This window comes from Cimex lectularius, unplaced genomic scaffold (assembly GCF_000648675.2).
Source record: "Cimex lectularius strain Harlan isolate CLEC.00 unplaced genomic scaffold, Clec_2.1 scaffold456, whole genome shotgun sequence".
Taxonomy (NCBI): domain Eukaryota; kingdom Metazoa; phylum Arthropoda; class Insecta; order Hemiptera; family Cimicidae; genus Cimex; species Cimex lectularius.
Genome location: NW_019393015.1, coordinates 53,622 through 66,691, shown reverse-complemented (window position 1 = coordinate 66,691; position 13,070 = coordinate 53,622). Strand labels below are relative to the sequence as shown.

Here is a 13,070-nt window from a genome sequence, read left to right as displayed (position 1 = left end):
CACTAGGCCATAAGTGGATTGATGTTCAATAGGAGGAACAGTGACTACTAATCCATCTGAGTACAAAAGTTCATCTTTGATCTTTGGGGATGATGATAAACATGGATACTTGGAACTGGGGGGGTTGTTGTTCCCCAAGCCCTAAAGCCTTCTGGCGTATTCCACTTTCCTACTTCCTTAGTTCAGTACAGTCGAATCTGTCAAGCACCAGGTCATTGACTATTTTTGCTACAATTCCTTTCTCTGGGTTTTGTTTAGATTCCATGTTATTATGCCTCTACTGAGCGGTTGCTTCATATTCGAAGATGATATGGGTGGCTGTTTCTTCCTCCTCATTGTAAAACCTACAAATTTGGTTGTCATTGGATATATCCATGTTGCCCAGATTTTTTTCTGATGCCAGTGGCCCGTACATTGCCCTATCACTCCTCTGAGTTTTGCACCCTCTAATTGTAGCAGTGAGTTAGCCAGTCTTGGTGAGAGTTGTTTAAGCATACCTATCTGTGTCTACTGCGTATACAGGATGGTTCGGCATAAACCACCAAAAAGTTGGGTTATAGTACATCCTAAATAGAGTAAATTCCAACGAACGAAACTGTTCCATCTCAATCCTGTCGGAGGTTATGAATTTTTACGTGTCTTTTCGAAAAACCTGGCATCTCTTCAAGATCTTTTCTTAAAGTTTTCTCAGATGCATGTGACCGGTATATAGCCCAATCATTCCATGAAGTTGAGTCTTCTTTAACTGTAAGTTTACCAGTCTTGGTGAGGGCTCTTTACCATAAGCTAAGTGTCTAGCACCTCTGGAGTTTATTTAATTCTCTTTTTTTGGATCCATTCTGTAATGGAAGATTCTATGTTTGTTGTTTATTTTGTCCTAAAACGTTCGGGGAAAAATAAATGGTCTTACAGATCCTCTTGTATAGCCTACGTATCTGCTGCATTTATGTTACCCAAAATTTCTTTATGTCCTGGTACCCAACATTTCAACATGTTTTTGTGATTTTCCATGTTTTGGTTATTTTAGATGCATTCACTGATGAATTGTTATGTGATTTTTTACGAGCTAATTGTTTACTAGCTGCTTGGCTATCCGTTCTTACAAGGATTTTATTTCAGTGAAACTTGTTTTAAGATTTCCTAAGGTACAAGCATTAATGACATGAATTTTAGATTTAAAGACCGATCTCTCTCTCTCTCTCTCTCTCTCTCTCTCTCTCTCTCTCTCTCTTCTCTTTCTTGAGGAGTTTCATTGATCATATTTTAGGCTTGATCAGAAAACGCCTGATCCGGTTTCCTCGCTTACTTTGAAGCCATCTATAGTTCATATAATTTGTATCGGATTTCCTCCTGTATTCTTCTTCTCCTTTGTAGTCTCTTGAGACTTTCTAGGGTGTTGTAAAGAGTGTTTCTGGGATCTTTTCCTATTTCTACGGATGAGTGTCTTATTTTCTTGATTATTGTTGTGTGCGCGAAGTGTTCAGTTCGCATCCAATTTTATTGTTTCTGGAGCCAAAATGAACTTTTCCTCCCTTCTCTTAGACCAACGGAGGTAAGTTGTTGAACTTAACAGTGTTTCTAGTGCAATCTAAGTAATTGATTTCCTTGCCCCTGTAAGACATAGTTTTGCCATTATCATCTGTATGCTGCCTAAAGATTGGGTAGCCTGGGTTTGCTGAGCTTTTACGATACCAATAAACATTAAATGATGCGAGAAATGTACACCAGTCACCGAAGAAAACTTGATTTTGTTTAGTGTCCAAGGGACGAAATGTCACAGTTATCAGTGTTATTACTAATTCATCTGGGCCCGAAAGTTTATCTTCGATCATAGTGGAAAAAATTAACATCAGGATAAAACAACGTTTATTGTTGACATTGATCCAAAAAAGGCGAACATTGACTGCAGTTTATTAACCATTGAATAACTGTCTACATAAATAAAGTGTGAAGTTATCTTGTTTTTCGATAGGAAATAACAAAAATAAACATTAAATAACTTATTGTAAATCATAAAAACAAATCATACTGAATGACAAATATTATCTTAAAATTACCTTTGGATTCATACGGAATCATTAAAATCAGATGTTTAGTCTAAATGAGCAGTAATCTATAATTATGAAAGCCAAAAATTAATCGTATTTCAACGCGAAGGTCTCATAAGAAAGCAAAAGTCGTTTTCATTATTGAAATTTTAAATTGTCGCCCGTCGAGACGTTTGCGTGACTCGGTCGTGACCGAATGTTAAACGTTCCGACAATCAAAGTACACTTATTGACCGAAGGTTACATGACCACCTTCTCTCCAAAACCCGGCATCGATTGTTTTCACTTAAGCCGACCAAATAAATTATTTTAATGAGAGGTCGGCTTCATATTAGTCTCTAACGTCGTCTCTTTAATCACGGAAGGACAGAGGAATGGAAAAAGATGATATTTTGTAAAGTATTTAACTGTCACTTTATCAGGAAAAGTTAAAAATGTGTCCTTGTTAGAAACAGCTTTGACAACATAGAGAGCAAGATTAGCGATATCGCTAACTATTTAGTGACATTAATTCAGATTAATAATCATAATATATAACAACTAAAGCCTTATCCTGATCCGCATTTTTTTAAATATAAGAAACCAATTGCTTGGTTATATCTTTTTTTGTAAATAATTGATTTCATTTGAGTGGCAATAAGTGTTCTTTGTTCGGCTTGACGAAGAAACGGAAATAATAAAGACAAGGGCGAAGCCCAAGAGACGAGGGGGTGAAAAGGGGGGAAAGGGCGTTTATCATAAAATGGATTTCACTAATATGTGGAAACGGTTGGCAAAAGCGGGTCGAACAATGCATAGACAATGGTCGAAATAGGCCGAAAGGTGATTTCCAACAAAAGGAAAATTCACGGTCTAGACAAATTATTTTTTTTCCCGAATCCCCGGGCCTTTTTGAAACCAGGTAAACCCCTGCGAAGACCTGCCCGGCGTATTCGGTGGTGAAAAAAACGCAACCGTCGGAATTGACCCTCGGAAGATGGCTTTTAAAAATGTATTAAACAATGTGGATATCTGTTTTCGGCAACTAATTTAACAAAAAACATAAACATGAGATAAACACGTTTCGACAATTTCCTTGTATCTACCATTCTTTTCAGAGTTAGATTAGGATTAAATGTTCTTTCCATAATAAAACCCAAAGATCGTTCTTAAACTGTTAACTATTATTATTATTATTTCCATTATATTTCGTGGTCCGATTGACCAAATAGCTTCTTTCACGTCACAATAGCTCAAGTGGTAAGAGCAGCGGCGTATTGAGCCGAAGGTCGTGGGTTCGAATCACGCTCGTGACGCTAACTTTTTCTTTTCCACCAATACCTTACGTAAAGATGAATTATTATTATTAATTGGTTAATGTCAGACAACATTAAAATGTGTTTTTTGAATAACTAATAAGGAAAAACATTATTTATTTGTTTTTATTTTATTTATTAATTATTGTATTGTATTTTTATTTTAATAGAGGGTTACCGACTTTGAGGTCACATCAGCCCCTAATTCACTGTGAGGGCCGCGGGTACTCAATATTCCGCCATCGACCCTCTCACTTATTTATTTTCACAATCAACTGTACACAAAAACAAATAATCATATATACATACATACTTTTCAGGTACCCAATAATGATATACATTATATTTACAATATTTACTTATGAGGAAACACCCCTTCAATCGTAAAAATCAGAACAGGGGACCCAACAACCAATTCTCATGACCAAGGGCTGTCTTATGTCGGGTGCCATGCCTACACGCTCCCTTTAAGGGATCAAGGCGTGGCACTTCTCGACCAAGTGTGACACACTACGCAACTTTTATCTGCAACTGCGTTTGCTCCAAGAAACCCAAACGCAAATATTTTTATATTTATTGTACATAGAGAGAGCTTTTTATGGAATACGTCAAAGTTTTATTTGTTTATGTAATTTATATATACTTAACAATAACTGTAACAAGCGTTCCTATTATCGAAAATTCTATGTTTTTACTGCCTATGACTTAAGGAATGTAAGGTTCCGAGAATCTGACCCGGAAAGGAGGAATCGTCTTTTTCCGATTAAGAATAGGTCATACGCGGTTGACACACAATCACCTGTTCCTGGAACAAAGCCCGCGCGGTGCCTCTTATCCACAGCAAGGTTGCTCGATGAGTCCCACACAATAGAAGATTGTCATGCATTGGCTCCTTACAGAGAGCATGTAGACAAGCCGGCAAATTTAAGAATGGTTCTCAGCCAAAGTTTTTCTCCGTTTCTCTTTGGAGGACGTGTGTCGTTTTATTGTCTATAGATCATTTTTATGTGTTTTGTTTGAGTGCGTGTATTTATTTATAAGTGTGAATGGTGAGGGCTTCCATCAGTGTGTGTGTTTCGGGCCGATAGCGGAATATAAATAAAAGTACCCCATCAGCTCTAAATTAGATTAGATGTGTGTACATCGATGAAGGAATTTCGAGTACTTCACCAGAATAGGTGACTGTGAATGTATTTATTTGTTCGACTGTATTAGAGAAGTTCAGTTTTAGGTTAGATTATAGTTGTGATGCATAGAGTGCTGAAATGGCCTAAATGTCGAAAGCCCCCGTTTGGAGCCTAACCCCTTTGGTTGGGACGCGATAATCTCATGGGAATCTGGCTTCAGGTGTGGTATAGGCCTAGGGTCAGTAGATCGGGGAGTGAGACCCTTCGGGGTGAAAGTTCATTCATCCGCAAAACAGGCAGGTGAGACCAAATCTAAGGTAAAGCGAGTTGGTATGAAGTCCAGAGATCAATCATTACGGCTCGGCACTTTTTTATTAAACTGTAAACTAAATTGACAATTTTTATATACAAAATTACAGATTTTAATCCTCTGATAAGTGTGGGCTTTAACAAATATTTATATTTTACCTGGTTCAACAGACATGTATAAACTATAAAAATTAAAATTACAACTTTAAACTATCCCATTTTTAAAATAATAAATATATTTTTTAAATATAAAGCATAAAATAATGACTACGAAAGTCCTACATATTATCATAGTGTTTGTGCTACACAAGATAAAAACACTATTAGCAGTGTCCAGCTAGTTTCCATTTCTTCATTGTTGCTTGTTTTTTATTGTATTTGTCGATTTTCGTTTTCTTTAGTAGTAATCCAACTTTGTGCTTGTATGTTTTTTATTTATGCGGAGCTATATCCTGCCCCCTCTTCAGACAACAAGTTACAATAGTAAAATTCAATGAATAAAAATTAACATTAACACAATTTCATTAATACACTAAAATTAATTGAAATAATTAAAATGGTCAATTACACCACTAAACATAAATGGATAAAATTCTATCTTACCCTGCTGGAGTGTATAAACTTTTACACGTCCCCAATTGCAGTCATTCTATCAAAATTTGACGTAAAAATGTCACAGTTATCTTTTCAGGTACAAATTCAGCAGGTAACAAAGTCCTGACTAATAAATAAACAACAACGTAGTTATTAAATTAATATATAAATGAATAGTTAGATAAATTTTATAATTGATTTGTTATACATATATGTACCAGTAAAAACAGTAAAAAACATAAATCGTAAATTACTTGTGCTTTAATCATTATTTAAAATGTATAATTATATAAGCGATATTCTTTTTTTTATACTAATACTTTTACAAGCTAAGAAACCTAAGCTTTATATCTTTAAAAAATTTAAAAACTTTGCCTATTACGCCAATAATTAATGAGTTTTTTTATGGACAAATAATTGTACATTTTACTAGTTGATGAGTTTCTATATTTTTTGTATTTCATTATATTATTAAAGCTTTTTTCTCTGTCAAACCGAACAAGCCCGGAATATCAATGCAGATAATAATTAAGAAAAAATGGCAAAATCAATACAGTTTCAAAGGTTTCCAAGTATTTTCGGTAATTGGTGTCTTTAGATTCGGGCATACAATGATCCGCCGCCATATGAGTTTGTGTTTCATGCTTTCTGGACGAACTTTCTTCCATAAAATAAATGGACAATGATTGTTATCCAAAGATTCTTAAATTCTCTCTGTACTTCTATTGTGAGCAGATGACATAAATTTATTTGAAAAATTAAAATAGTATAATTTAATCAAAATAGTAAAATTAAAATTAAAACTAAATTAATTTCTTACATACTGCGTTGTGTATTTGCTACTTACTTCTATAATTATGGCTGATAATCGTTTTGTTTTGCCTGCCTTTATCCAAAGAAGTTCCACCAAACTTGATTCATACGACAATTTCTTATTTTTTGTGGCAATTTTAAATTGTCCAGAAGGGTTGCTGGGCTTAAGGAATCTTGACTACCCTATTTTCACAACGCTCGCCGTACCCAATGAACAACCTACACAAACCATTCAAAACTGACAATAAAATGTAGAGTTACTGAACCTCACTGAAATTTTACGTATTCCAATATTTTTTTCTCAAGAGTTATGTTGTCAACACCGAAATATCGACACCCCTTTCATGTTAAATGGCTGATTCTATTTATTGCCTATACACATCATATACATTTTCTACCCTACAGAAAGTATTACATAAACCTTTGGACCAGTTGCACATAGGAGACTTGTTTTTAGAGGGAAAAATCAGCAAGTATTTTAACTGTATGTTAATCTATACTTAATGGTGGCTATCTATCTAGTATTTATTACAGAAAATATCAGGATATATTTAATTATCATCACCAGGTAGTTTTGACGTGTATATATCGAGATTAAATTTATTAACTTTAAATAGATATATTACAGAAAATTAATTTTATAAGTCGATAAAAAATATAGCTTTCTACTTTTTAATACATTAATTGTGCTATGAGATGCAAAAAAACCTAATTGTGTGATAACTGATAGCGGACTGGAAATGGAGTAGAATAAGACCTTGACATCCAAAAAAACATGCCATAATTTATTACTCTTCATCAAAATTTAGTAGTTTTTAAACTCTTTTAAACTGAACCATTTTTCAAACATGGCTGAAGACAAAAGGTCAATGCCAAAAAAAAAAAAAAAAAAAAAAAAAAACAACCATTTCAGTCCAACTGATAGCCTTGTTTGCATGCTTATAACCTATGATTTTTAAAAATATGGTCATTAAAGAATTTCAAACATTTACTACGGTGTGACAAAACTTTCTAAAGACAGGAGAATATCACAAAACAATATAATAAACTTGGTAGGATCGATAAATTTTATTTTCGTGGAGTATGACAGATCAAACACCCAAAAATACCGTGTACCACGGGAAAATTAATTTTTAAGCAAAGGGTAAGACTTATTTATTATTGATGAAAATTTTTCATCACATGTAAAATGAATATTAAATATTCAAATTAAAATAATGTTTTACATTCATTTAAATGAATGAAAACAGCTCATTGGTTTTGAAGGTAGATGGTTGTTGTTTCTATATCAGGAAAAGGGTTAACTTTTGTGGTTCTACTACATCAAAACTGTTAAATGTGGATGCAAACAAAATCTGAGAGAATCGTTAACTTTCGAAGTAACAGTGAAAGAGATGAGGCTACATAAATTATTGTCATTGTGTATAGCAAATTAAAATCAGTGCATTTACGTAAAGTGTAATATACTCAAATTCCGAAATTTTAAGTGTTTCTAGTTGCATATTGGTAAGAATGTGATCCGTTTTTCAATTTTATATAACTTTTTTATAGGGATTATTTTTTGTTTTTGGACATTTTCATTGAGATAAAAAAGAGATTTATTCTAATATTGCATTTAACACAATCTAACAACATCTAAATTACTTCTGCTTCACCAGTGATTTTTTCCTCTGGTGTATTGGCTTACGGAAGCGTTCGGGTAAACCAACTGATTAATAACTTCTGCAATTTCCGAACTGCCACAAACCAAAATCAGTTAATAAATTATCTTATTAAGATATTTCAACCCAACTTATAAAAAATTGAACTGAAATGCTAGGCTAAGCATTATTAGTTTCAATGTACATTTAACTTAAACTGAGAATGTTCGTTTTAAAGTAAAACTGAAAATTTTTGTTGTATGAATTTAACAGTACGATAAGTTATAAAAGCAGGCATACTAAAATAAGTTTTAGTTTTACTAACATAAATATTACAATTAAATTTTAATTTAAACAATAAACATTAAAACACTTAGGCATGAAACTTTTCCGTCCGTGTGATGGTTTTTGTTATCAATGGTGATTGACAAATTGAAAAATCTATACCTTGCTCATGTTTTTTTATATAATCCGACTAACCGAAAAATAACAGAATTTAGTCAACAAATTGTTTGTGGAAGGATATTAACGAACTGGATTTTATCAAAATCTCAAGATCATCATTACTCAAGATGATACTTCTAGCTCCGTTTAGAATACGGTTTACTGGAATATTCTGTTTACCAGTGTATCTGATGGTTTTTATTATCAATGGTGATAGACAGATTGAAAAATCGACTCCTTGGCCAAATGTTCATAGGTTTTCGAATAACTCGACTAACCGAAAAATGTCAGAATGTAGTCAACAAATTGTTTGTGGAAGGATATTAACGAACAGGATTTTATCAAAAGCTCAAGATCATCAAGATGATACTTCTAGCTCCGTTTAGAATACGGTTTACTGGAATATTCTGTTTACTAGCGTAACTGATGGTTTTTGTTATCACACGTGATTGATAAATTGAAAAAAAGTAATACATTTTTGTGTGGTGATTAGTGACCGTTAGTCGATAATTATTCAGAAATCGCGAGATGCGGTCTGGTGTGATGTAGATTTCAGAAAAACATTTTCTTTATCGTGCCAACGTTTCGATTTTTATTGAGATCATCTTCAGGGCTCAAAGTGTGGACTGGCACTCTCAACACGACACGCAAGAATGGCACAATTACACAGAAGACAAACACTTTGAGCCCTGAAGAAGATCTCAATAAAGATCGAAACGTTGGCACAAGAAAGAAAATGTATTTCTGAAACCTACATCACACCAGACCACATCTCACGATTTCTGAATAAGTAATACATTTGTATCAGATATTTATCGTTTTCTTTGTAATCTTAGTAATGGAAATATTTCAGAAGTTAGCCAACGAATTTTGTTTCGGGCAGGTATTAGCAATGAGAATTTAATTTAACATATAGTATTCTCGTGGTGTCAAAGTAAATGTTTTTGAGTTTCATGGTTGATCAGGTGTTTTATCAATATCATCATAAAAACTATATGTGTCATTTTATTATTAGTAATTTAAAAAGGATTCGAAAAAAATTAAAAACAGTTTTACAGCCATGAATAGTCTTTATTTTCCTTAAAAAATATACAAAAATATGAAAAAATCTCTTAATTTAATATCACAGAAACTCTTAATAGTTAGGAAAAATAATACATTTAGGTATTGACTAAGGGAGCAGATTTCACAAAGGCACTTGGGGTGGGTACTGACTTGAGACGTTATTGCAGAAGATCGTAAAGTGCGTTGATGTAGGTCTGCGCCATTTGGAGGGTTTCGTATTTGGATAGCTGCCTGTCGTTGCCGAGCGAAGGTAGGACGGTCCGAAGTCTGTCGAAGGCCTTGTTGAGGTTCTGCATCCGTCGCCGCTCCCTCGCGTTTGCAGCGAGCCGCCGCTTCTTCATCACCACTGGGCTCACTTCCTTCTTCTTCTTTTCTTCCTCTTCGGAGTCGCCTTTGTAGGTGCTCTCGCTCTCCGGGCTCGGGGTGAGCATGTATCTCTGGTAGGTGTCTGAAAACGGAGGCAGGTAGGCCGGAGATGACGACTCGTTCCCAGAGTCGACTTGGAACTCGCGTTCGAAACACGTGTACATTGCGGTGCTCATCTCGGGTTTAGGAACGAGACTGATCCCGGTTTCGGGGGTGTGCCCGGCTTATATACCCTTGGCCCCCACTAACGGCACGTGCCGGCCCCGGCGTGCTTCGCTGTTTACATTGGTCCGACCGCTTCCCCTCCAAAAGCCGAGCCGACCGTGTGATTGACTCGATACGGCCTACAATGCCGAGGCGCCTCCACTTATCTGCCAATCTCCCTCCTACTTGTCCACCACCGGGTAAAACGTGAGTACATTAAAGAAGTGATTTTTATCCCATGAAAGCTAAACAACTTTCACTTTATCTTCCATTCAAATCATAAATTAATTTACAGTTTATTACTCAGACAAGAGTAACAAAAGTCACGCCAATAATCTAGACCTTAAAATTGAGCCAAATCTTATATCCAAAAAGTGTTGGTGATGAATTCCCTGTTAACCTAAGTTATTACCAATTATATTCGTAGGAAATAATTCATTATTGCATAAATATTTTATCTTTAAGATGGCGATACGTGGATCGATCTGATAGGTGAGTACCATTCAGGTTATTACATTCAACATGTAGCACCTTAGTAACACCTTAGGACCGGTTTGCACGGAGGCAATCGGTCTCGAGGTGATCGATGTAACGTAGGGCAGAAACGGTCATACAGACGGGGAGATTGGCAGACGACCGGCATGAGATTCCGATTTGTAGTCGCTTAGGATGGCCTGTTGTAGCATCATACTTTTTCTGTGTACATTGAGAAGCATGGTGTCATTCACACAGTTCATACTGTATCGAGCAGATCGCCCCGTCCTACTCTTGTTTTACTTTTACCTATGTTAACTTTTAAAAGAGGATAAAAGTGACATTTTTATAATGACCAACTTTTGGTTCTGAAGTTCTTTATAAAGAAGGGCGTAGCTGCGCCTTGTGGCACGTCTCGTATTAATTTGGTGAACCCATATTACTCTACTTTTCCTTGTTTTTCACCTAATAAGTATGGCGCAATATGCCGTGTTACTGACAAACCTTCAACCAATCAGCGATATATGGTCATTGTTGATGCTCTGGCATTATATACGCCAAAAAGCTTCTAAATCGTCCTCTATAAAAATATGACAAAATCTAAGTTTTTAAACCGTTAGAGAGACGATCGTAAGAGATGGACGCGAGAGTCTAGTCGTCAAGAGAGTCACCTGGACACGTTTTGTATCTCATACGCTTCTCTTATCATACCGATCTCCTCCGTGTGAACCAGGCCTTCATAATACCTCACCTATTGTATTTTTAAAAGTGTATCAAATAACGAATTTATTCGTTGAAAATTATTTATTGTTGCCTAAATATTATATCTTTAGGATGGCGATACATGCGATCGATCTGATAGTTGAGTACCATTCAGGTTATCACATTCAACAAGTAGCACCTTAGACGGAGGCGACCGGTATGAGGTACCGATTTTTGTCGCTTGGGATGTTCGATCGCTTGATACTTTTTCTGTATGAAGGCGACTGACGTTCATACTGTATCGAGCAGATCGCTCCGACCCACTCTTGTTTCAATTTTACCTTTGTAACTTTTAAAAATGGATATAAATGACATATTTGGTAATGACAAACTAATTTCATTTGTGCCGAAGTACTTTATATAACGTTCCGTACTAATTGGGTGTACCCACATTAATCTACTTTTACTTGTTTTTCACCTAATACGCCAAAGAGCTTCTAACTCGTCCATTACAAAAATATGGCACAATCTAGGTTTTTAAACCGTTTGTGAAAAGATCGTGAAGAGATGAAGGGGAGGCGACTAGATCGAGTGGCCAGGAGAGTCGCCTGGATACTTTTTGTATCTCATACCGATATCGCATATGCGTCTCTTATCATACCGATCGCCTACGTGCTAATCGGGCCTTAATAACGCGAACAACCTTTCGCATTTTTAAAAGTGTATCAAATAACGAATTATATTCATTGAAAATAATTTATTATTGCATAAATATTATATCTTTAAGAATGCATGGATCGATCTGATAGTTGAGTACCATTCAGGTTATCACATTCAACAAGTAGCCCCTTAGACGGAGGCGATCGGTATGAGATACCGATTTTTGTCGCTTCGGATGTTCGATCGGTGGATACTTTTTCTGTATGAAGACGACTGACGGTACATTGGGCAGCATAGTGTCATTCATACAGTTCATACTGTATCGAGCAGATGGCTCCGTCCCACTCGTATTTTAATTTTACCTTTGCAACTTGTACAAATGCATAGAAGTGACGTACTTTATAATGACCAACTAATTTCATTGGTGCTGAAGTTAAAAAGTCGAGCGTAGCTGCGTAACACTCCGTATTAATTGGGTGTATCCACATTACTCTACTTTTACTTGTTTTTCTCCTAATACGCTTCTAACTCGTCCATTATAAAAATATGACATAATCTAGGTTTTTAAACCGTTTGTGAGAGGATCGTGAAGAGATGAAGGGGAGGCGACTAGATCGAGTGGCCAGGAGAGTCGCCTGGATACATTTTGTATCTCATACCGATATCGCATATGCGTCTCTTATCATATCGATCGCCTACGTGCTAATCGGGCCTTTATAACGCGAACAACCTTTTTCTTTTTTAAAAGTGTATCAAATAACGAATTATATTCATTGAAAATAATTTACTATTGCATAAATATTATATCTTTAAGAATGCGATACATGGATCGATCTGATAGGTGAGTACCATTCAGGTTACATTTATTACATTCAACAAGTAGCACCTTAATAACACGAGCAACCTTTTGTATTTTTCGAAGTATATCAAATAATGAAATTTACTATCACCAAGGTTTAGAATATTAAGATAAACGTTTTACAGAAAGGCTAAATTCGTAGCACTTCTTTTAAGCTAACCAAGCTTGTAAGTTCGCAATTAAATTGAAAGTGTAAATTCCTTTTATTGTTGTTGATTAATAGACATTATTTAATTATTTATTCGAGGCACTACGTATTTGGTAAAAATAGACGAACTCGTCGGATGAAATTTTGACTCTTACTGTATAATGCAGATTTATTCTACAATGTTCACCGAGTAATAACTAATCAGAAACTATTCACAGCCAATGAAATTATGCTCTACAACACCACCAACGTTTATGCTTCTCAAATATAAATTTATAATTATTCGGAGATCGTGAGATGCGGTCTGGTGTGACGTAGGTTT

General features: G+C 35.3%; 1 protein-coding gene across 1 annotated transcript; it reads right to left on the bottom strand.

The window, feature by feature from the left end:
* Nucleotides 1-9,406: 9,406 nt before the first annotated feature.
* On the bottom strand, nt 9,407-9,968 carry LOC106674378 (protein atonal-like). The gene has a single exon (XM_014407032.2). The coding sequence runs from the start codon at nt 9,875-9,877 to the stop codon at nt 9,494-9,496; it is 384 nt and encodes a 127-aa protein (XP_014262518.1). The 5' UTR covers nt 9,878-9,968; the 3' UTR covers nt 9,407-9,493.
* Nucleotides 9,969-13,070: the final 3,102 nt, after the last annotated feature.